At 39.5% G+C, this 26,675-nt stretch overlaps 2 protein-coding genes across 2 annotated transcripts in view; one reads left to right on the forward strand and one right to left on the reverse strand.

Annotated features, from left to right (window-relative positions):
- LOC131239768 (uncharacterized) overlaps positions 1 to 26,675 on the forward strand; it is a 226,098-nt gene that overhangs the window by 24,314 nt on the left and 175,109 nt on the right. The window contains exons 7-12 of the mRNA XM_058237630.1: positions 14,153 to 14,256; positions 14,407 to 14,524; positions 24,914 to 25,015; positions 25,134 to 25,334; positions 25,504 to 25,661; positions 26,428 to 26,586. Of these exons, the coding sequence (XP_058093613.1) occupies positions 14,153 to 14,256; positions 14,407 to 14,524; positions 24,914 to 25,015; positions 25,134 to 25,334; positions 25,504 to 25,661; positions 26,428 to 26,586 (842 nt within the window). The remainder of the gene's footprint in view (positions 1 to 14,152; positions 14,257 to 14,406; positions 14,525 to 24,913; positions 25,016 to 25,133; positions 25,335 to 25,503; positions 25,662 to 26,427; positions 26,587 to 26,675) is intronic.
- LOC131239769 (uncharacterized) lies at positions 19,636 to 20,992 on the reverse strand. Its single transcript, XM_058237631.1, has 2 exons — positions 19,905 to 20,992; positions 19,636 to 19,778 (listed from the first exon to the last, which is right to left on the reverse strand). The coding sequence occupies exons 1-2, from the start codon at positions 20,638 to 20,640 to the stop codon at positions 19,675 to 19,677; spliced, it is 840 nt and encodes a 279-aa protein (XP_058093614.1). The 5' UTR covers positions 20,641 to 20,992; the 3' UTR covers positions 19,636 to 19,674.

Raw genomic sequence — 26,675 nt, forward strand, 5'->3', positions numbered from 1 at the left:
ATAGGGGATAAAAGAGAAGATGGTGAGGGGATAAATGGAGACCTCGTACATCCGTTGATGAAGATTAGCTTCACACCAATCTTCCTTCCAAATCCAATGGAAGTATCTTCAAATCGCATGAAAATGGAAGAAGAAAGCAAGAGCTTCTCTCTCTCTCTTAAAAAAAAAAAAAAAAAACTAAAAAAAAATCACAATACCTAATGGGAGAGGTCACACGCCCCCCTCTTTTTATAGATCCAAGAAGTTTTAAAACTTACAATAATCCTCGTCTTGTGAATTTTAACGAAAATAGCCTTAGTCTAAATAAAATCAACTAAAACACTCACAATGTGTCCAAATATAAAATAATCAAAGATTAATTCCTAAAATATGATAAAGTCTAAAACTGATGTGGGTGATTAACGATCAATGGCCCGATCATGTGATTCATGCGATCCAATGGCCCGATCATTGCGTCCTTCCAATCCAACGGTCTGGATTACTCCATAAAGAAGCTCATGTGTGGGGTCTTCCAGATGCTCTCACATGCACATGGGGTTTTCAGCACGATCACGGGTACTCGCCTAGCTACAGGGAAATCAGTGCGGCCCGCCTCCTCTGATACATACGCAAGGGCGTACGTGACGTGATGTTCTCATCAACTCTCCTCAGCTGAGAAGAGTTCGCCTCTGGCGGACAAACTTTTGTAGCGCTCCAAAATGTCTGGATCTAAATGCTGTAGTTCGTCCTTAGTAATCCACATACTGTCTGAAATCGGCTTGTGCTTCCACTTGACAAGGAATTTCTGAAATCCTCCATGTCGAGTGGAAACTGCTCATGCATCTAGTATGTCTTCTATCTGTTCGCTTCGAGCAGGCAAGGAAGGTAAAGTTGATGATGGCTTAGATGATTGGGCAGGTAGGGGCCATGGATTTGGGGCTAGGTCATGGTTTGTGGGAGGGTCGTGGGTGGATCAAAAGGTAAAGTTGCAGGACCCTTGTATTGTACTAGATCTTCTACATTAAAAGTAGAATTAATTCCCATGGTAGGTGGAAGGTCTACTACATACGCATTAGGACCCGGTTTTTGCATTATTTTGTATGGTCATGCGTTACGCGTTTGTAACTTTTTAACGACCCCATGTGGGAACCGTTTGGGCCTCATACGAACCATGACATAATCTCCCAATTGGAATTCATGAAACCTGCGGTGAGAATCAACAAACACTTTGTATTTTTCATTACTTACATTAATTCGCTTCCTGATCTTACTATGCAACTCATGTATGTGATGTGCAAACTCATGTGCGGACTCAGATGGCCTATGGGACACAGACACAAGTATGAGATTTACATGTTTCCTAGGTTTGTAGCCATGCACAACCTCAAGTGGACTCATGCCTACGGACCTATTGATGGAACTATTATATGCTAACTCGGCTATAGGCAAAATGGTATCCTAAGTTTGGACATGATCACCCACAAGACATCTAAGCAGATTTTCAAAACTTCTATTGACAACTTCAATCTAACCGTCTGTTTAAGGGTGATAGGCAGATGAAAATTGAAGCCTTGTCCCCATCATGTGCCATAGTGTCTTCCAAAAATAGCTCATAAAGCGTACATTATGATCATACACTATGGTCTTAGGTAGACTGTAAACGCACAACCTCCCCAAAGAAAAACTTAGTCACATTGGAGGCATCCGATGTTTTCGAGCATGGAATGAAATAGGTCATTTTGTAAAAACGGTCCACGACCACAAATACGGAATCGTGATTCTTAATAGTTTTTGTTAAGCCCAACATGAAATCCATACTAATGTCTTGCCACAGAGCATGGGGTACTGGTAAAGGCGTATACAATCCTATATTTTGCTTCATCCGCTTTGCCAGTTGATAAGTCCTGCACTGCCTAACAATCTTTGCTACATCTCGCTTGAGACTTGGCCAATAAAATCTATCCTTCACAAAGGCAATGGTCTTGTCCCTCCCCAAATGACTGGCTATCCCTCCTGCATGAAGTTCCCAAATTAGGAAATCATGGAGGGATGTATGAGGGATGCAGAGTCTATCACATTTAAATAGGAACTCATCGATGATGACAAACCCACGATTGTCGCTCGTTTGACCATCTTGTAGTGACGCATACAAATCTCCAAAGTTTGAGCATGTAGGATACTCCTCTCTCAGCCGATCAAACCCAGTCACTTCCACTCTCATACTTTGGAAAAGCACCACCTAACGACTAAGGGCATCAACAGGTTTGTTCTCGACCCCAGCCTTATGTTTAAGAACGAAGGAGTATTCTTGAAGAAATTGGACCCATTTGGCATGCCTACGGTTTATTTTCTTCTGGGATCTGAGGTAACGTAAGGCATGGTCAAAGAACAAGACAAATTCTTGTGGTAATAAATAATGCTGCTAATGGCGCATGGATTGGACGACCGTATAGAACTCTTTGTCATAGGTGGAATATCGTTGCTTTGCCTCATTCAACTTCTCACTAAAATAAGCAACGGGGTGCCCTTCCTGACCGAGCATGCCACCTATACTTATCCCAGATGTGTCACATGCGACCTCAAAGACTTTAGAAAAGTTTGGAAGGCGCATGACGGGGGCTTCGCTCATCTTGCCCTTAATCTCCTTAAAGGCTTTAGAGGCAGCTTTAGTCCATACAAACTCCCCTTTCTTGATGCAATCCGTGATGGGAGCCATAATGGAGCTAAATCCTCTAATGAATCACCCATAAAAAAGTTGCCAAGCCATGAAAGCTTCGCACCTCATGAATATTGCGTGGTTTAAGCTATTCAACTATGGCACAGACTTTCTCGGGGTCCGCTCTCATGCCCTTAGATGATACGATGAACCCTAAGAAGATAACGCTTTTTGACGTAAATGTACACCTCTTAAGGTTATTGTACAACTTTTCAGTTCTGAGGACCCCGCAAATTTGCCTCAGATGGTGGTGTTGTTCATTTGATGTGCTATAAATAAGAATGTCATCAAAATACACCACAAGGAACTTACCCATAAAGGGTCTCAGCACCTGGGTCATCACTCTCATAAATGTGCTCGGGGTGTTCGTTAAGCCAAAGGGCATGACTAGCCACTCGTATAGCCCATCCTTTGTCTTGAAGGCTGTCTTCCACTCATCTGCTGGGTGCATACGTATTTGGTGATACCCGCTCTTGAGGTCAATCTTTGAAAATATTGTGGCACCCGCCATAATGTCTAACATATCATTAAGACACGGTATGGGAAACTGGTATTTGACCGTGATTTTATTGATGGTTCGACTTTCCATACACATGCGCCACATGCCATCTTTCTTGGCCGTGAGAAGCGCTGGCATGACACACGGACTCGTACTCTCCCGAATGAAACCCTTTCTGAGGAGCTCATCTACTTGCCTCTTCAACTCCTCATGCTCCGTAGGATTCATTTGATAATGAGGAAAGTTTGGTAGAGTCGACCCAGGGATAAGATCAATGGCATGCTGGATGTCCCACATGGGTGGAAGCTCATCTGGTAAGTCTTTTGGAAATACATCGTGAAACTCATTCGCAATTGGCTTCACCTCACGGGGTCCCTCCAAACTATCCTCGGGTATAACTTGTCTCTCCACTAAGGCATACACCATCGAATCCACCTTAGTCTCTCTCTTAAACTCCTTAGCATTGATTACATGGAGAGAGGTTGGGAATTCCTCGTATCCCTTGGGTTACCCAACTTCCCCTCAGTTTTCTTCTTCGCATTGCTTTTGGTGGGAGAGGAACTAGAGATAATTTTTTTTCCCTGATGCATGAATGAACATACATTTAAGCGGCCATATATCGTCACATCGTGGTCAAATAGCCAAGGCCATCCCAAAATGATGTGTCCAATGTCCATAGGTAAGACGTTGCACCACAACGAATCTGAATACGATCCAAAATTAACGGGCATGAGACATCGCTGGGCAACAGGTATGGAAGATGCATCCACCCATGACACTCTATAGGTGTAACTGCCACTATCGACATCACCTTGCAATTCTTCTATCCACATTTTACATAGGTGTAAAATATCGTAGTCCGACGCCAATCATCATTCTCCTTAGCATTGGTCAAGGCGCACCTGACTATTGCAAGTGGTGTGGTCTCTTCTTCTTCTACTTCTTCATCACTAGCACCATTGATGCTGGGCTGATCAGATTCTTCTTTAAAATCGCCCTATTCATCTCCTTCTTACTCACCTTCGTCAATTACCAGGGCTTTGTTCCTCTCTTTCGAGGGACATTGATGTGCAAGCGCAAAGTGACCAATTCCATGGTAATTGAAGCATCGCGTTTTCTTACCTTCCCCTGAGCTAGCACTTGCTATCCCTTTTTCTTTAACATCTCTAGGTTTGGGTTGGGACCCAACTTGGGGTCTAGACTGAGTCCCCATGTTAGGCTTAGCCCATTGAGAGTAAGTCTTGACACTTGGATCTCGAGAGTCATAAAGCTTACCAACCGGTGCCTTGAGGTAATGTTCAATGTCTTGCACCACTTGGTACATGTGCTCCAATGTACCAGCATCACGAGAATAAAGTTCTCGTTGGATCTCAAAATGGAGGCCCATCCTGAATCTAGACAATGTAACCATCGGGTCTACCTCAATGTCACATCGCATCATGTACTCAAACCTAGCGATGTAATCTGGAACGATCATGGATCCCTGGCACAAAGCCTGCCATTGGTCTAGGAGCCTTTGACGATAAGAAAGAGGGAAATACTTTTCTTGAAGGACCTCTTTCATCTTGGCCCAGTGCGCAACTGTGGCCTCTCCTTTCCTTTCAATTTTACACTCCATGTTGGTCCAAAAAAGTTTGGCCTGACCCACCAACTTCATCTTGGCAAATCTCACTGGACAGGTGTCAGACATATCATACCACTCAAAATAGTGGTCCATGTCTGCCAACTAATCAAGGAATGCTTTGGGGTCCAAGTGACCATCAAAACTTGGGGCGTCAACTTTCACACCTTTCATGACATGTGCATTTGGATCATAACGGTCATAACGCTCCTCACGTGGTTACGACACGTGTGCTCGACCATGGCCAACACCTTGGCCACGATTGTGCTCCCACCTATCAACTTGATTTGCAGCGTGAGATTGAACGTCTTCCCAGTGTCAAAGTTTGCCTATAAGGAGGCCTCAAGTTGATTGACGCGCGCATTGGTTGCGGTTAATTGAGTAACAGTGGTTCTACTGTGCGCTTCAATGGTCGTCAGACAATTATTGATAGCATTAAAGGCCTCAGCAATTTGCTCTAGATTCATAGTGGGGTGTAGACCAAAACCACGCCCTGAAAGAGTGGGCATACACAAGTAAACTCTTAAAGGAAACCCTATATGTGACTCTTAACTTAGATGTGACATAAAAATCCTATATGGCCTAGATTTATATGGGGACTCAACAAAACCTAACTTAACAAAATATGTCCCCTTCACAGAGCCGGTCTCGCGGTTAGCTCGCTGGGGGTGCAGGGGGCGGCATGCCCCTGCCCGGGGTTTGGGGCGGAGCGCTTGAAACCTCTACGATTTTTACAATTTGGGTGAAGAGGTTCTGTAGGAAATTTTCACCACAAAAAAAAAGAGGTTGATGATCGATTGACCCACGCTAAAATTGTTATCTGATACCAAATTCGATGCAGGACTGATGCATGAACCAATTAATTTGTGAGAGCAAGTAGCCGAATTAAGATATTTAACAAAAAAACAAAACAAAAATCGCTATAATCATCACAATTATCATGAAAATCAAAAGAGCATCATACATAATCCTAGCCTAAGCTACCAACATCGTGACAAATGATCATTAAATAAAAAGAAAGTAGGATCTAATGGATGTATGGACACCCAATTAACATAGGGTATAATCTATTTCAAAATAGAAAAACCTAATACAACCTATGGTGAAAATTAGGGTTTAGGTAATTTGGGAAAGTAGGAAAATTAGGAATTTTAGGTTTAGGGTTTCGGGGATTGAAGAAAGGGGTTTGATATAATGATTATATGGAACTAAAAAGGGGCAAGGTGGGATTCACACGTGTGGCGTGGGGGTGGATGGGTTTAGGTCGATTAGGGTTTGGATTGTGGATGGGTATGAGAAAGTTGGGTTTGGGAGAAGACGAAGATATGGGATGAGAGAATGAAGAACCTGAAGAAAATACCTGGATGGGGGAGAAAATAGAAGATGGTGTGGGGATAGATGGAGACCTCACACCTCCGTTGATGAAGATTAGCCTCGCACCAATCTTCCTTCCAAATCCAATGGAAGTATCTTCAAATCGCATGAAGATGGAAGAAGAAAGCAAGAGCTTCTCTCTCTCTCTCTCTCGTTTTTTTTATATATATATTTTTTTATTATTTTGTTTTTTATTTTTAAATCACAAAATCTAATGGGAGAGAGGTCACACGCCCCCCTTTTTTATAGATCCAAGAAGTTTTAGAAATTACAATAATTCCTGTCTTGTGAATTTTAACGAAAATAGCCTTAGTCTAAATAAAATCAACTAAAATACTCATAATGTGTCCAAATATAAAATAATAAAGATTAATTCCTAAAATACGATGAAGTCTAAAACTGATGTGGGCGATCAACGATCAATGGCCCGATTATGTGATCCATGTGATCCAATGGCCCGATTGTCACGTCCCTCCAATCCAATGGTCTGAATTACTCCATAAAGCAACTCATGTGTATCTTCCTAGTGTGGGATCTTCCAGATGCTCACACATGCACATGGGGTCTTCGGCACGATCACGGGTACTTGCCTAGCCACAAAGAAATCGGTGTGGCCCGCCTCCTCCTCTGATACGTACGCAAGGTCGTACGTGACATGATGTCCTCATTAGGGATGCTAGGCCATGTGAAAGTGCAAAGCATGGGCAACACTCAGTTGTGCCAGTGGCAGTCTACTGTGTTGTGCCCTACCCCTCTAAAAATTATTTTAATTTCTTGTGATCCGAGGGGCCGTGCATCGGAGATTGAACTATAAGAGTAAAATCTACATTGAAACTATTGAATCAATGCACTTTATGTGCACATATCATATATACATGCGTGCCTTGAAATAATACATGTATTGTTGGATGCACATGTAGGATGTGTTGGAATTTGTGCAATGCTTTTATCTTATTTTTTGAATCTATCATAAGATGAAGCACAACGCGATCAAGTATCACTTCATCTGTGAAGTTGTTGAGAGCGGTGAGATCAAGTTTAAGTATTTCAAGACGGAAGATCAAATGGCTGCCATTTTCACTAAGGAACTCTCAAAAGTAAGGTGTTGTTACCTTTGAGAGATGTTGGAAGTAATCTGGAAAGTGCATTAAGGGTGTGTGTTGAATTAATGCACTTAACGTGCATACATGCACATGTGCCTTGAAATAATACATGCACTATTGAATGCATATGTAGGCTGCTTTGGAATGTGTGTATGTATGAATCCATACTTAGAATTGCAGCAATAGACTGTTAGCTGATACTATAAAAGAACCTCAAATAATTTGGACAAACTATCTCGATTGGAGAACTTATTAATGAATGCTAGGAGATTAAGTTTGACTTGGTCATGAAAAGATTGGAAGAAAGCCATGGGATAGCCATCTGCCATCTGGACCCGGAGCCGTATCTCTCCCTAGATCCTTATTCACTTGGAGGACCTCTTCTTCTTCAATTAGTTTTTTCCCCCAGGCTGCTTCATCTTTTCCTATTTGGTCAAACTCAATGTTGTTGAGAGTTGGCCAGTTCCAATGATCCCCCCTTGAGTACCTTCTTGTAGAACCCAACAATTGCTCCCAAATATCTTCTTTCCTTTCCAACATCTCGTCTTCCACTACTAGGGAGTGAATCCGGTTGTTGAGTCTTCTCGCATTAGCTATTCCATGAAAGAAAAGCTTGTTTTTCTATCCCCTTCTTTCAGCTGCACTACTCGTGAACATTGCCTCCATTTGATCTCTGTGTCTTTCAATATCATTTCCAGTTCTTGAAGTAACATGTCTATGTGCACTTTGCCCTTGGATAGAGTGCCATCTTCCTTTTTTCCATCTAGCAATTGAATTGCATCTGACAGTCTTTTTCTTCCTACCTAGTGCAGTATTTCTCTTTTTACAAAATAATGCAGGGGCATTTTCATATTGGGCTTAAGTGGGGTGGCCTGTGTGAGGCGGGGGCACACTAGGGGTGGTCAGCCCATGTGAGGCGAGATCCATGTGATGTGGGTCCATGTGAAGTGGGGCCTACGAGGGGGGTTTGGCCAAGGGCCCGACCTGGGCTATGAGATAAAAGGGATTGATTTGCCACTCTCTATTAGTTCGAGCTTTTAAAGCAATTGGTTTGTTGTCCGGCGTTAAAAGTGGTATCAAAGTGGCATGACTTGTTTTCGAAACTCCTCATTGGGGTTATTAATGTAGGGCATTTTCACACCGGGCTTGAGTGGGGTGGCCTGTGTGAGGCGGGGGCACACTTAGGGTAGGTGGTCTGCGTGAGGTGAATGTCTCGTGTGAGGTGAGACCCATGTAATGCGGGGCCCATGAGGGGGTTTCGGCCGAGGGCCTGACTTGGACTATGAGATAAAAAGATTGATTCGCCACACTCTATTACTTTGAGCTTTTAAAGCAAGTGGTTAGTTGTCCTGCGTCACAAAACCTTTTCTCCTATAGCAAGGCATAAGCTTGTGCCTTGCCAACCCTGATACATTCAACGATCTCCACCATTCTCCTACCTTGCTTGAGATCTGTCTTTCAACCAGAAAGCTCAAACCGAAGGGGTTTTAGTCCCCATGATTCCTCACTAACTACAATGAGATAGGCTAGTGATCAAATTCTACTTTGGGCAAACTATACTTGATCACATTGGTAAGGGCCCAACAATAGATCATCTATAGTTAGGCTATTTGTCGCTACAATATCACAGCTAGGCTATTGCTTTCTTAGTCATCATGGGATGAATCATCTACAATAGATGCTGTAACATTATTGTGAACATCACCTGGAATTTCTCTTGATTTGACAAAGGTATCATTAGAACTCTGCTTGATCATTGAGTGGGTTTACCATGCTGTTTTCCAACAAGTGATAAAAAAGTGATTCCTTTGTTTGTAATGGGTACAAAATTTCCCCCCTGCCTCTACCATGTTGTCCCAAGTCACGATCATCATTACATCTCCCTGTGTCCCTATCAGGACCTTTACCACGACCCATTGTTCCTTTAGAGATAAGAGTTGATCTATTGTAGTAGGAATTGATGCCTCCACCTCTTATGCCTTAGTAAAAGAGTATATACTTTGTTGATGCTATGCAGAGCTTGTTGTCTAGTTATTTGAGCTCGGAGAGGTTCAGATTCGGCACTTGACCTTGCCATTAATTCAAATATCCTTCTTGGTTCCATCAACCCTTTTGGGCTTAAAACATCCTTTGAACAAAATTATTGAATATTTTTGGAGTATTAAAATTCATGCTTGAGATTGTAGTTTTGTTTAATATTTAATAGTTCTCCTTGACAAAGAGATGTAGTATCTTCATGCAACTGATAGATCTAGGCCAAATTATTTTGATAAAATTCTAACTCATAAAAAGTATTCTAGATTTCCTTACTTGAGGAAAACAAGTACAAGACCCTTGCCGATTTTTTAATCATGGAAGAATTCAACAACCGATCCATTGCAAGCAAATTATTGGGTCCTTACTCTTACCCGGGTGGTAGACTCCCAGGAGTTTCAACACCAGGTCAAGGGTTCGAGTACCCACCAGTGGTGAAATCCCATAGCGTGCGTGTGTGGGGTGTGTGCGCATGTGTAAGCGCGTGCGTGTGTGTGGGGTGCGTGTGTAAAAAAATAAAATAAAAATAAAAATTAAAAAAAAAAGTTCATCCTCGAATGGTTCTACTAGGGACCTATCAGCTAGCCCTGGTTTTTATTTTCATCTGATAAACATTAACAAGTTGATCCTGAGACCGACAAGCAGCATAACAACCTTGTCACATATGAAAGGGATCGAACAACCTTCATCACCTTTGCCACCTCATTGATTACCTTCACCATGACCACCACGACCACCACTTCTACCTTGTCTAACAAATGATGTTAGAGCAGAATTATTACTGACTCCACTCGTAGAGCCAAGAGATACACGTTAAAGGCGAGCATAAACTTCTTTTAGTAATGGAAAATCCTTACTACCCAAGATTTGTGTATGCATTGGTTCATATTCTGGTTTTAAGCTAGATAGAAATTTAGTTACGAGGACCTCTTCACATTGCTGATGTTGTTTCCCCATATCACCAATAAGTGGTTAATACACATTCAACTCCTCTCACATTCCTTTTGAGTTTCGAATAGTATTCACCAAGGGATATATCTCCTTGTTGGAATCTTCAAACAATTGATTTGTATGAGAGATGTTTTTCTTGGATGAATATGATGCAGGACGTGAAATTCAAATATGATGTGCGAGATTTCAGGCTTAAGATCACGTTAGTTCAGAAACAATTACACAAAATCCATATTGCACATGAAAGTCCAAACATTTAATTAAGGGGAATCTATGTGGGTCCAGGCCTACACATGTTAGGGCTGAATCAATAAAAATAATGAACCAAACAATTCTCAAAGATAAGAATCATCCATACATGCATAGTAATCAGTCCCTAATCCAAGGGATTCACTAATTTCAACTCAAGGAACCCTAGGGTAAAAAAAAGGGCAAATAAATTAAGGGTAATGCAATCTAGGGTTAGGGTTTATGAAAATAGGTGTGAAAAAAGGGAAAATAAGAGAAAACCTTAACCGGGAGACAAATTCCACAAGCGGACCGGCCCAGGGCTTGACGCACGTGCGAGCGGGTCCCACACCCGGAAACCATTTCCTTGGCCCTGGTCGGCCAGGGGCGGGCTCCATACCCCCAAAGTTTTAGGGCGATCCGAGCTACAGGCTGTGCGCGATGCTCCGCCGAAGTTTCAGCCCTCCTATAGGGCCAGATTCTGGAAATTGGCTGCAGGGAGAAGATCCGCTACAAAACTGATGGATTCGAAGCGAGGATGATTGTAAAAAGGGGAAAATATGGATGATAGAGGGTAGGGGCAGATGGGGATAGATGTGGCTTCGCACTACGGTAGTTAGCCCTTCGAAAAGGGAGGGCTTTGCACCCATTTGAATTTTTCCACAACTTAGAAACTCAAAGAGTAGAAAAAAACTTGCAGGAATTTTTATTAAACTTCAATGAATCAAAAGAACTACAAGGGGTGCCTATTTATAAGGAAACCCTATATCCCAAAACTCGTGTCTTGTGCGCAACCTATTACTTGGCGATGAAGTAAACCAAAATAAAAACTAATCAAAGAAAATAGCATAAATAATCAAAACCTAAAATATGAAATCAATCCGACTAGTGGGCCCCGATAATGAGATCCCATGATGGACTTTACTTGATTATCGGACCCACTCTAATGAACCAAAACTCTGTCTTCTAACTAAGAAGCCCTCCCTGAATGTTGTCATCGAGCCAGATCGACGGTGGGGCCCTCCCTCTCATTCCGTACGTGCGTCGGGGGTGGCGTGCGCGCAGGTGCGCGCGTGATGTCCCGATTAGAATACATCTCTCATAATGCATACCACACCTCCTTTGCAACATCTAGAAACAACACATTCTCACAAACAAATGTTTCCATAATGTTCCACAACCATGTCATGATTTGAGCATTTTCTTGGATCCATTGACTGTTTATACATGCTATCACTTTCATCTGGTTTATTCGTAGTCAAATGTTTTAATTTTCCTTCTTACTTTAAATAACACTTGGATTGATTTTGACCACTAGAGATAATTTACTCTTAAAGGTTATTTGAACACTTAGAAAATCAGATGGATTTAGGAACCCAGATCTTTGATCACACTACATCTCCATTAGAAGAAGAAATTAAAGAGACTACTACAATGCTTACACAAATGATAGTCGACTCTTTTAGATATAAGAATGCTCCAATTGCACACTTCACACAATGTACGCACTACCGATGTACACACTACAATTGATGAAACAATTAGCCCACTCATTCCAACTGAACACAAGAGGAGCGATGACCACGAACACAACATTCATCCTCTCACACAGACCATTATAAAGGCCCAACACACCCGAGAAGAGATTGGAGTAATGGTTAATCACCACCTCAAAATGCTTCGTTTCTCCTCCACTCTTCTCCCCTCTACCACAAGACGGGGTTTTCTGTCATGTCTCCTTAAATTTGCTATCCTGTTGAAGAACTTTGTATTTTTGTCACCTTCCTCAAGCCATAGTGCCCCGACCTCTGTCTCCACATGATCTTTTCCTGTTCAACTTTCCCTTCAAAATTGAATTTAAGTGAGGCCCTTTTTCCTTCGTCTTCTTTAGATAGCCAGGCAGCCACCGTTTTTAGAGTCCTACACATGGATTTCATGGAGGATAGTTGATGCAGGACATGAAAATTAAATATGATATGCGAGATTTCAGGCTTAAGATCACGTTAGTTCAGAAACCATTACACAAATTCCATATCCCACATGAAAGTCCAAACATTCAATTAAGGGGAATCTATGCGGGTCCAGGCCTACACATGATAGGGTGGATCAATAAAAATTATGAACCAAACAATACTCAAAGATAAGAAATAATCATCCACGCATGCATAATAATCAGTCCTTAATCCAAGGGATTCAGGAATTCCAATTCGGGGAACCCTAGGGTAAGAAAATTGGCAAATAACATAGGGAAAACGTAATCTAGGGCTATGATTCATGAAAAACAGCTATGAGAGGATAAAAGAGGATAAAAACCTGAGCCAAAAGACGATCCCGCGTGTGGACAACAACAATGGTCAGACGGACTTGCGTATGATCCCGGCCACACGTGTGTGGGGCTCACTATTTAGAAAAAAGGCCACCTTGGCCCTGGTTGGCCAGGGATGGTCTCCAAAACCCCAAATCTCAGCTCGATCCGATGTACGGTTTGTGCGTGGTGCTCCACTGAAGTTTCAGCTCGCCTGCGGGCCGAAATCTGGAAACTTGCTGTAATGAAGAAATCTGATGCAACAAAAGGACGAATTCGAAGTACGGATGGTGGGGGAAGATGGAAAAAAAGATGATGGAGGATGGGGGTGAATTGGGATCGATGTGGCTTCACACTACGGTAGTTAGCCCTTCGAAAAGGGAGGGCTTCACACTCACTTTTGAATTCTTCCACAACTCACGAAGAGAGCAGAAAAATAAAGCAGGATTTTTTTTATTAACTTCAATGAATCAAAAGAACTACAAGGGGTGCCTATTTATAGGGAAAATCCTATACCCCAAAACTCGCACCATGTGCGCAACCTATTACTTGGCGATGAAGTAAACTAAAATAAAAACCAAACAGAGAATTCTAAAGCGTTCACAATGTTCTAAATAATAACAATAAACAAAACATAAAATATGAAATCAATCCGACTAGTGGGCCACGATCATGAGATCCGATGATGGGCTTTTCTTGACTATCGGGCCCACTTTTCTGAACCAAAACTTGTCTTCTAGCTAGGAGGCCCCTCCCTGGACGTCGTCATCGAGCCGGATCGATGGTGGGGTCCTCCTTCTGCATACGTACGTGCGTATGGGTGGTGGTGTGCGGGCGTGCGTGTGCACAATGTCCTCATCGATAGCTGCCTTTGCATTAACAGCATCACGAAACTAAAAGAATCCTACTGCGGGGTACCTGATGGGTAAAATGTGTTTGTTTTGCATCAGTTATGGCTGGTTCGTGGTTGGTGTTCTAGATTAACTGAATACAGTGAGGAGTACATTTTTCATACCTGCTCCGATGCTTGACATGTTCATGACAATGCCAATGCAGGGCTTATTTTCAAGAGTTCAGGAACCATAATAGAGATTTTTTTTTTGTCTTCTGAAATTCTTCTTTTGGTCTGTTGTGACATTTCCTTTTTCTTCTCCTCTTTTCTTTCTTTTAGTTCAGTATCTTTGTTTATGGTGTTTGGTGAGGAGTTCAGTCTTTCTTTAACAGTAATTTGATTTGCATTTTTTGAACTGGCTTTTGTGATCTACTCACTTTGCTGGTTTTTATAGGAAGCGGCAGAAGTTGCACAGTGTTGTATTAATTAGTTGGGCTGATTGTTTTGCAGCCACCTGGTGGAAATTCATGGTTGAGTTCTCTAATTGGAACTATCATTGGCAATCTTAAAATCACCATCAGCAATGTCCATATCAGATACGAGGATGCTGTTAGGTCTGTCAACATGTGGCCCTGAGTACTAAGATTCTTCTGTCATTTTCTTTATGCTTCTGTGGTTGTGTAATTCTTTTTCACTGCATCCCTTTCCTTTTACTGTGGTTTACTTCCAAAAATGTTTTGATTGCATATTGTTTGTTTTTGCAGTAATCCAGGACATCCCTTTTGTTCTGGAGTTACTTTAGCAAAGCTTGCTGCTGTTACAATGGATGAGCTGGGCAATGAGACCTTTGATACCAGTGGTGCATTGGATAACTTGCGTAAGGTTAGCTCCAACTCTGATCTATCCAGTGACACAGCGTGCCTATAAAAGTGGAGCTGTTTAATGATTCTTGTTACAAGTACTATTTCACATATTTCAGCATCTTGTTCTATTGGCATTAGTAATGTGTCTTTTGAAGTGGCACTGATCACTTTATATCCTGAGAAAGAATGGGGGTAAACATCCACTTTTGTAGACATGGTCACGTGGGTGACCAATTCAAGTTTCAGTCCCTCAGATAGTTAGGGTGTTAAATCAAATATGCCTAGTAACTTTATTCTATTCACTGCACATACTTGTTTCTGTGTTCCTGCATCCATTTTGGCAAGTTCTTAGGCTTTGTTGCCAGGTGTTGCGTATGTTGGCTTCCCTCTCAACTGTTTCTTCTTCGATAGTGTTAAATGTCAAAGGCATCACTGGAAAGTTAGGATATGACAAGGAAACTTGTAAAGTATGTTGTCAGTGACCTTGATTGGTTGGAGGGATATGACAAGGAAACTTGTGCTGTTAGCTTTTGATAGCTAAACTATCCTCTTTTATTTTTTGTTTTCTGCCTTTTGTTTTGATGTGGTAGGCATCACTGGAAAGTAAGGATTCGAGCCGTCACAAACACTGATTTCCAGTTACTTTTGGACATTAAAACTGAAGAATTTTCTTCAATCTAGGTGTATTTTCTTCAGTAACTCCTGTTCATCAGTTGTGAAAAATGAATTCATCCTGGATTGAAACACAGGTGTCATATTGATACTATCAGTTGAGTTTCACAAGAAAATCTATATTGCTAAAATGCCTTTATAGGTGTGTCTGACTACTCCTGGCATATTGGCACTATTTGCTAACATATTTTCTGCAAGAAATTATGTAGGCTTATCCCAATTAAGTTGGGACAAGGCTTAGATGATGATGATGATGGTGATGAAGTTATATAGCGTTGGATCAAATGCAAAGATCAAGGTTTCTTTACATAATTCCATGTACAATTGCATTTCACAGCCACAAGTTAACCTTTTGTAGTAGTAAGAAATTCTGTGCTTTGCAAAATGAAGTACTTGTCTGACACAGTCAAGTCCCTTAAATAAATAGAAATAGCTTTTTTATTTCTTCTTCTTCTTCTTCTTCTTTTTTTTTTTAATTTATATATATTTATTATTTTTTCTTATAGAACTGTTTTTATGCAAAATGAAGTACTTGTCTGACATAGTCAAGTCCCTTAAAATAAATTGGAAATAAACCTTTTATTTTTTATTTTCATTTTTATAGAAAGAACTGTTTTTGCTGATTAAAAGGATGAGCATGCAGAATATGTTAGGTGGATAAATACATTTTTGACAGCATTTGATCCTTTTTGGGTCCTCTGGAAGATCATTTGTTTTATGAATGAGCTCAAAACATGCCAATTTCTTCCATGGGCTATTGTATTATTCAACCGTGTCATCAGCAGGTGGTTACTTTTAATCATTTCATGTTTAGATGAATGGTGCTTTTGCACTTGAGGAACCGATATATATCCTGTCAGTTGTGGTTACTTCAGCATTGGGCATCAGGCTTTAATAATGTCAAGGAATTCACATCTCCATCTTTTCTTTTGAATGTTGTCGCTTCCTTTGATTGTCACACTACACCGAGTGAATCTTCTTGCCCAATTGTGTGATTGTGTCCTGTGTCTCCCTCGCTATGAGTACATGCTCTTCCACTCCTGGAATGTTTCACATTTTATCAGTAAACATGTGTTTGGTGTTATCAGGCAATGTCTCAAAACTCAGACCAAATGTAGATCCATTTTAGCAGGCAGTCTAGTCCAAACTGGTCTAGCCATGGGTCCTACCAGGTTGACCCATGATGTCATAAGTAAATTTGTTAAAAAGAAAAATGATAAAAATATTTAATGCACCCAACACGAACTAAGGGTGCATGCACCCAACATGTACTAAAGGGGCATACACCCAACATGATGTCTCTTTTGCGGCATTATTAGTTCACATATCGTAGTCGTTAATGGCTTAAATCATAATGTAAAGGAATGGTTTGTAATGGGGACAATATACCAATGCACACAACCAGGTCATATATGTACCTGAACCCAAGATGTCTGCATTGGAGGTCCCAATTTAAATGGCATGTGGCCCTAGAATCAGATGAATTTGAAGATCTTAACCTCTAGTAAACATCTGTTTGTTGATTTTGGATTGCTAACTATATTTCCTTTTTAACCATCCATTTGACCACCATTTGTTGGACAGTTTGAATTATTTGTTGAGTGTAAATGTTTGGATTGTGCCTCACCTACAATGGGTTCACCATTTTGAAGATGAGGTACATATGTGCCACGTGTACAATCACTATGTGCATGCGCATGGCTAGTCATGTGCCATCTTTCATGCTAAATAACTCCTCTTTCGTATTCTCACATGTCAAATCTTCTTTCCTCCATATCCCAAGGAGGTTTGCTAGAATATGTCCCCCCACATTGTTATAGGATATGTTGGGATGTTAAACTTTGGATCTGGGGTCATTTTTAAATGATCCAAACTGTTTCTATCATCTGCCTTTGCGTGGATGGAGGATACCAATAAATAAACTCCTATATGGGAATATTTCATCCCATTGATCATTTTCCTCTTATCCTTTGAATATGGATGGTCTTTTTAATTGTTGAATAATTAAATGTTTGAAAATTCCAGTCTAAGATCTTTTTGGTTGCCTCCCTAGTATGGTGATTCCCATCACATATTGTGGTTTTAACTATCGGTTATTCTACAGCGGTATTGGTCACATTGTACCCATAGAGGAAGCTTATAAACTAATTTTAGACTAGATCTAGGCCTATTTTGAGGATCAAATCATAAGGTTGAGTGGGATTTGACAAATCGTAATGGAATGGACCATTTTGGAAAATATCCCAAGCAGTGTTTGTAATATTGATAGTATTGGCTGATACTATCATATTGCATGCAGTAGTTGCAATACTGATAGTATTGGCCAATAATATCGGTATTGCACAAGCTTGGTATGAAACATAGGAGGAATATTGCATACATCATGTGATATATCACGGATATTTTGATATTATATTGCAAAAACGGTGCACCCCTCTTTCTTCTGACAAACACAACCCTCCCCCCCCCAAAAAAAAAAAAAGAAAAAAAAAAAGAAAAGAAAAAGCAAAAGAAATAAAGGCAGAAATCTCCCAAAATTCCGTTCTCCCCCTTTTTTGGTGGAATTTCATCGTGGTAGGATTTGGACTTCTTCTCTTGAGTTGTTTGTACAGAAATCAAGGTTTGGAGGAGAAATCGTGATCGAAGAGCGGAAATGGGCTAGGAACAATTTAATTCAATTTTTGTGATTTTCTTCTTCTTTTAGTATTTACGCAGGGGGGCTGTTGATTTCCAAATATCAACTAGTATTGGCGATAGTTTTTCTGATACAAGAGGTACTTGGAATTTATATGAAGGCTTGAATGTTGAGATATCGCCGATACGAGATAATATTGATATCAGGTGATATATTGCAGATATTTCAGTGACAAGTAGAAATCAATAGATACATTGGTGTTTCGGTGTTGCCGACGCAGCAATACCGATAATATTGCCAATATTATATCAGCAATATTAGGAACAATGGCTGCATGGTCACTTACCATGCAGTCAAATATATTGGCCATCCCCCACCACCCATGTGGTTGGCCCCACCATGAAAAACAAATGATGAAAGTATCTTGCTCATCCACTCATTAGGTTGTACACTTCTGCTTTGACCATAATGACGGTTGTTCATTGTTTTGTATGTTGTGGCCCACATAAATTGGTTAATTTTTGCATCATGTGTTCTTCATGGTGGGGCCAGCTTGTTAGATTGGTTGGATGTCGTGTGCACATGACAGGGACATTTAGGCCCACATTTGACAATAACATTATCATCCAACATTATCAAGTTGAAGACTAGCAAGTAAAGGAAACACCGATGTTGTCAAAAAGCATATGCAATCCTGTGCGATTGCATATGTGTGTGCGCATATGCGATCGCACAATCGCATATGCGGTCGCATTTTTTTTTCGCATTTTTTCAAAAATTTTTTAAAAAAATCAGAAAAAATTCAAAAAAAATCAGAAAAATCAAAATAAATTATTATATGTCATTGGGACATGAATACATTTAATTTAAGTAAAAAAACAAAACCAACCAATTACATACATATGATAGTGATACATTTACAAATTACAATATAGTTAGTTAACTTCTTAAATCTTAACAATTAACATTTTACATTTAACAATAACAAATATGAAATATGAAATATCCATATTCAACATTCGACACTACATGTACATGATACAATACATAATATATCAAGTTATAAATATCAAGTTATCAAGTATCAACAATCAACAACATCAACATCAACACACTTAGACTTATGAGACAAGCATTAAACAAAATTAAGAAGTTATGTATTTATTATTTTATTTATCTAAATCAATAATCATTAATCATAAACATTGATCTAGCATCCATTGTGGCACATCACCACCAGGTCCACCACCACCACCACCATCATCCTCATCATCATTCGAGTCATCTCCTTCTTCCACATACACTTCTTCTTCTTCCGTTTCTTCATCATCTGTACGTACTAATACTTCATCAACATCTAATGGTGGATGATCTTTAGCTTGATCATCATTATCACCTTCTCCTTCTTCAATCTCCTCAATCTCATCAATGGGTTGACGGCTACTACTCGCCCCCCGGCTCCCCCCCGTCCTTCGCCTTCGGGTGATATGTAGCATCTTCAACTTGTGCCCATGTCAGCTCCTCTCCAGCAAATACCGGGTCCTCCGTCTCTACGAGCCACTCGTTATCTGCATCCAACTCGTCTAAGCAGATAGGGTCAAAGAAACCGGGCTTTTCTTTCATACTTTGGAATCGTTCTCGCAATTTTTGATTGTATTGAACGAAAACCAAGTCGTTGAGCTTTTTTAGCTCAGGGCGATTCCTTTTCTTGGTATGAATCTGCAAGAAAGAAAGCGCATTTGGTATTAGATATTTAGCTAATTAATTTAGCTTAGGCCTCTAAAAAATTAAAGTTTACAAAAAAACAAAACAGTTAGTAAACAGTCTAAACTTATCGCCTCGAACGTGCTCCAATTGCGCTCTCAACCATTGGCAGAACACGTGAGTCCAAGAATCTTCATAGCCAGCTTTTTTAGAGCTGGATCCTTCTTGTTCGGGTCCACTCTATAGGCAGCCCACCAATCAGCTGAGAAAAGTAGTTTAAGAATAGGTTAGAGTCTTAGTCTTTTAGAGATACTTTGTAGAAAAACTTTTTTTAAGAGTTTAGTACACAGTTGACAGTACACTAACATTCATTCATAGAAGTACTTACTGGGTAATTTCATTGTCCGATGTCTTATTACGATATCCCTTGAGAATATCCCTTCACTTTTTGTGTAGAAGTCCAGCAAAGTTGAGATCTTGTCTTGTTCTCCTCTATCTGGAATCATTCTTTCCAAGACATCAATAAATCCAACCATATGCATAGTTAGTGCTTTTGCTGGATCAGCAGAAGTGAATAAACAGGCTGGGTTAAGGATGTAAGCAGCCGAATACAATGGGGATGACATTTGGCTGCCCCATCTTCTATCTATAATATCTAAAATTGGCCTGTAATCACAGTCTCTATAGTTAAAATGGTTCATGATCTTATTGTTTGCCCTCTCCATCGCATCATATATGTAGCCCATTGCGGGCTTCTCATCCCCGTCCACCAATCGCAACACAGTGAGTAAGGGCTCGGATGATTTTAGCACCTTTACCACTTGAGTCCAAAAACTTTGAGAAAGAATTGTTTGTTGAACCCGTTTTCCTTCAGCCTTCTTTGACCAAGGCCCACTTGTAAAATCGGCCGACACTACAAAGCTTTTAAGTTCTGATTTCTTTACATGTAGCTTTTGTAGTGTTAAAAAGGCTGTAACGAAATGGCTGACTGCTGGACGTAGCAAGTTACCCCTAATGTGTTTTCTCATTCTACTAAGAAGAAGGGCGTGTTTGTACATAAAGACCGGGATTCTTCTAGCCCTTGCAATCACATTTATAAATAATCTACATATATCTTCTAACATAAGATCAATACAATGGGCCGCACAGGGGGTTTAAAATAAATGTTGCCTCTTCTTTATAAGAAGACGACTGACCATTACATACGAGGCTGCGTTATCTGTAATTACTTGTACAACGTAGTCCTCACCTATTACTTCAACTACACTATCTAGTAAGTTAAATAAATATTCTCCTGTGTGTGAATGGCCCGACGCATCTACTGACTTCAAGAACATTGTCCCAGTTGAACAATTTACCAAAAAGTTAATGAGAGACCGACCGGATCTATCGGTCCATCCATCGGCCATTAGAGAACAACCATATATTTTCCATGATTCCCTATATTCAGCTATGAATGATTGTGTATATTCAACTTCAGTTTTTAGGCATGTCCATATCATTTCATGATGTGAAGGAGGTTTAAGCCCAGGTCCAAATTGACCTATAGCCTCAATCATTACTTTGAAGCTTTTCGATTTAACGGTGTTGAAAGCAATGCTAATTTGGTAAAACCACTTAGCAATATATTGAATTGTGGTTTTCCTATCTTTTTGTTTATACCAGTTCTCTAAAGTTGTTTGAGCCGGCCCTTCCCCTTTGGTCGACCACATCCTCGGGGTGTGGTCTACACCATCTATCTATGGGCCCATGCCCTCGGGCTCTTTTCGATGGTTGTACTTGTGGTCTAGATCGGCTTGTTGAAGTAGGGGGAGTGAGATTAGCTTCATCTACATTAACTACATTTATATCTTCATATGCATCTTGTTCCAGATATTCCTCCTGACGTAGGGCACTATCGCATTTCTTTCTTGATTGTTTTTCCATATACTCCACAATCTCCCTTCGGATTTCTAGAGTAATTTTGTTGCATGCTTTTGCATTTGACCCCGGTAAATGTGCAAGGTATTGCTTGTGCCTTGCAATGCCACCGGAACTCACATACTCACATAACTCACATACTATGTGAGTCTTTTCAGTAGCACTACGGTAGTGCCCATACTTCCAACCCGGGTCATTCGACTTGGGCTTCAAAGAGGAAGATTGGGAAGAAGACATTATGATGGTGGATGGTGGTGTGTGTATTAGCACTAAAAAGTAACTAGCTAGCTACTAACTAGAAACTAGAAAGTAAACTACAAATAAAAAGAAAACTAAAGTAAAGTAAGAGACTAAGAAGAAGAACTAAGAAGTAAGAAAGAAGTAGATCTAAGAGAGTAAGTAAGAGTAAAGACTAAAGAGCCTAAAGAGATGGGACTTGGGGGAGAGAGAGAGAGAGAGAGAGAGAGAGAGAGAGAGAGTTACACTTAGACGCACACACTTACACTTGTAGAAACTAGAAAGGGAGAAGAAGAGGGAGAGAGAGAGTTGAGTTACACACTTACACTTGTAGAAAGGGAGAAGAAGAGGGAAAAGAAATTGAGAAAAAGAGAGAGTTGAGTTACACTTGTAGAGAGAGAGAGAGAGAGAGAGAGAGAGAGAGAGATTTCCACACAAATAAAATTAAAATTACAAATCTAAAAGAGGTTCCCAACTTTCAACTTTCAACTTCCAAATTCTTGTCTAAGTTGTCTACTTGTCTTCTCTTCACCTTTGCCCCGTCACTTGAGTATTGATCTTGATTCTTGAATTCTTGTTGTAGCTTGTACTTGTAACTTGTAACTTGTAAGATGTAACTTGTAAGTTGTAACTTGTCACTTGTAAGTTGTGCCTTCAAACTTGTAAGTTGTAATAACTAGCAACTAACAACTAACAAAGTAACAAATCAATTAACAAACAAAATAATAATTTAAAAAAATGATAGAAAGAAGTTGGTAGAATTAGAAACTTAGAAGTTAGAACTTAGAAAACTTAGTAGATGGAGATTGGAGAGGAGTGAGGAGTCTCTTGACTCTTGAATCTTGATTCTTGAATATGGATGGTATGATGTATCATGTATCTTGGATTCTTGATTCTTGATTCTTGTACCCTTTCTTGATTCTTGATTCTTGAAAATTGAAAGAAAAGAAAAGAAATATGGAAATGGAATATGGATGGAGAGGAGTGGATGTAGAATGTAGATTGTAGAGTGCTTAGAAGTTGGAATTAGAAATATATAAGAGAGGATGTAGTAAGAGAAATAGAGAATAGAGAGAGAGTTTGAGCTTTTTTTGCATGTAGGAATGCTTAGAATGCATATTTATAGAGAAAAAAATCCGGATTTTAAAAAAATAAGGTCAAAAAACGTTCAGACATCTGACCGTTGGCCATTATGCGATCGCATATGCAGTATGCGATCGCATACATCGCATATGCTGGCACATGTGGCATATGCGATCGCATATGTGCAGGGATCGCATATGCCACTGCCGCATATGCGATCGCCCCACAAATATGCTCATATGCGATCGCACATGACCACCGAAACGCTGAATACTTATCTTGAGTCAAAAGAACATCTCTGCATGACCTCATATGAATATTGAATATTTCTCTTTGATAGAATGCAAGTTCTTCCCACAACATACGCAAAGAGGTTTAGAAGAAGTTACACTGCTGTATCACTGCTTCATGAAGGTAATCTGTTGTTTAATTTTATAAATAAGTGCATCACTACCTTTTGAGAGGAGTTCATGTGCGTGATCCCAATTGTGTGTGTGCATCCTATATGCGAACCTGTCTAAGTATGTGTCCCTGCTATGAGGATCACCTTGTGTAGAAAATGAATTCTATCCACACGTCAGGTGAGGCATTCTCGTATTTTATATATATATATATATATATATATATATATATATATATATATATATATATATATATATCAGCGGTTTCCATGTTTTTGTATGTCGTGGCCTTTTTGATGAGTGAAATGAGCTGATTGTTCACCAGGTGATCCTCATGGTGAGGTCGAGCTATTCAATGGTTTGGATGTCACACTCACGCAATATTTGAATCATCTCCGATATTATCTTTGTCTCCAGCTCAACGATATCGATAACACTGGTAGCGATACCGATAACGCAATTGCCAATATTTTCAACTATGTAAATTCTAAGTGTCACTTGTATTGCCAATGCATCGATATCGCCAATATTTTCAACTATGTAAATTCTAGGTAATGCTTGTATCGACGATATTTCAATAATATTGCCAACGTATTGATATAATCAAATTTTTTTTTATTAGAAAAAATTTATTTTATTTTATTTTTCATGGGCACATGGTTGTATGTAGTGTTCAATTTGTCATTGATAATATTGATAATAGCTCGATATTATCGATATCGCAACATCCTCGATATCGAGACCGCAATCTTTCACTTCCTTTCTAATTGTTGATGATTTCTTTGTGCAATATCATGTGTTGTTGATATTTTGTAATATCAATGGATGTTTGACTGGAAGGTTGGATTATTAAATAGGTCGGATGGGATGGTTGGACTGATTTCTTACAATAACACATGCTTTTAAGGCCTGACCTATGGGATGGTTGGACTGATTTCTTACAACAACACATGCTTTGCTTTTAAGGCCCTTCTAGCAGCCTTTGACTGTCCTGTCCGGTCCAGGTTTTGAAACATTGCTATTAGGTATCCACGCATTCAAAGTATAGCACTCAAGGGCAATTGTTATACTCGTGTTTATGTTTGCCCAGCTGGTCCTGTTTCTTTTAGGTTACTTCTTTATCTTATGCATTTTGGTCTGTGAAATTCTCTTGAAGCACCTGTTATGTCTTAGGTCCAGCGTGAATTCTCTTTGTATTACATGTTTTATACGTCTGCAGAGTTAATCTTTCGAGCACTTGGAGACATTGCCAGAGTGATGAGCTAAATGCTAGTGTATATCTGATGATGTCTGGTTTCTTTATGTGGCACCAACTTAATTAGGGCGCTGGCCTGGGCCCCTTTAGTTTTATTCTTATACCGAAAAGAGCAAAAAAAAAAAAAAAAAAAAAACTTTTGTTTACTCTTGATACAGTTCAGCAGTCCAAGGAGTCTTCGTTTTGTTATTATTCACTCATTAGTTCTATATATTCTTGATTCATTAGCAGCTTCCTGTAAAATATTGGTAAATTAACTTATTAAATTTCAAAGGATGAAGATACTGGAAGAAATTTCAAGTTGCTGATGAATTTAAGAATATTATTATTATTATTATTTTTGTGACATTGTACATCTCCTTTTACTTATATCATCAATATTTTTATACTTGTTATTTTGATAAATTTCTCTGGATTCTGTATTTTGTTCCATATACTAGAGATCTTGACATTATTCTATCCCTACCTAGACTGACAAATCAATTGTTGTCCTTGTTTTAGTCATTACAACTCCAGAGGCTGGCTGTCTATCATGATTCTGACAGTAATCCTTGGAAGCTGGATAATAATTGGGATGACCTGAGTCCCAAGAAATGGATAGAGGTTAGTCCCTTGCAAGTCTTGAGTCTGTGACATTCTTGTTGTTAAGAATCTTTATGTCAACTAAGTTTATTGTGTGATGACAGTTATTTTGGCATTTGACAAAATTTTCTTTTTATAGATATTTGAAGATGGAATCAATGAATCAGCATCTGATCCTGGATTGGGTTCAGTTTGGGCTCTGAATCGTAAATACTTGGTTTCGCCAATCAATGGAGTACTAAAGTATCATCGTCTTGGAAAGCAAGAAAGGAAGGACGCCGAGATACCTTTTGAAAAGGCATCTCTTGTTCTGAGTGATGTTTCTTTAACTATTTCAGAGGTGCTATCTTTAGTCCTCAACCCATTCCTCACACCTATGGATGGTTTTAATTTTTCACTTGTTCGCTTTTATTACGTCGATGAAAAAGAAAAAAATTTGCGCTCAACATTTTTCCCTATCTTTTTTTTTTTTTTTTTGTTTTGTTTTTTTATTTTTAAAAATCTCTCAGGCTCAGTATCATGATGGCATAAAACTTCTCGAAGTCTTTTCAAGATACAGAACACGTGTTGATGTCTCTCACTTAAGACCCGTGGTGACAGTTTTGGAGGATCCATATGCATGGTGGCATTATGCTGCTCAGGCTGGTCTCCAACAGAAAAAGATGTGGTATTTATTTACTTCTTCTATCATTTTAATAAACAAAAGATCATATGGCACTATATGATCAACTTGTCTTTAGTGCAATACTTCTGATATCCTTGCTTTGAAATTTTATTTAGTCACGAGCAATGTTGTCAAATGGCATAAGCGATCTTGTGCGGTCCAAGGGAGCTGTGCGCTTTTGCGATGCCATAATTGCATATGCATTGACACAACCCTAAAATAATCTAAAAATTCAAGAAAAATGATAAAAAAACATATGAAAAATTAAGTAAAGAGACTACTAGTGTCGGGAATTGTTTTTTATAGTTTAATTAGACCAAGTCTATAACAAGTCAACTAACTACTCAAATGAATGCATATACAAAAAAATGCGAAAAACATATAAATTTTATGAATATCATTTTAAGAGAGAATGAGAGCAATACAGTGAGAGATTAAGATATGAGAATATTGTAGATAGATAGAGAGAGAGATCTAACCATTGGGAAGTTATGCCATCGCATACTTTGTACGCAATAGCACAGTTGCATAACTATGTCCAAAATGGCGTATGTGATGGTGTAAGGCGCTTCTGCGATCGCATATGACAACATTGGTCACGAGAACCTGTCTCTGATTTGATTTGATTAACTTCTAGAGATGGCTTTACTTGTTTCATTTTGAATTTTCATCTGTGTGTTAGGATGGATGTTAATATTTCTATTGCTTGTCGTTGTGTTCATGCTATTTTACAATTCACAAATGTTCATTTGCTTCCTCCTTGTTTCAGCTACTTGTTCTCCTGGGTCAAAATTCGGAATCTTTGTCAGCTCCGCAGACGCTATATTCAACTATATGCAACTTCTCTCCAACAGTTGTCTAAAGCAGAAAATTCTGAAATTAGACATATTGAGAAAGATCTCGATTCTAAAGTAATTCTTTTATGGAGGTGTGTTTGCATTTACTTCTTAACTCATTTTTTTTAGAGTACTTCTGATCAATGTTCCAATTATCGGCGATGTCATCAATAATATTGCC

The sequence above is a fragment of the Magnolia sinica genome, chromosome 3, assembly GCF_029962835.1.
Source record: "Magnolia sinica isolate HGM2019 chromosome 3, MsV1, whole genome shotgun sequence".
NCBI lineage: Eukaryota > Viridiplantae > Streptophyta > Magnoliopsida > Magnoliales > Magnoliaceae > Magnolia > Magnolia sinica.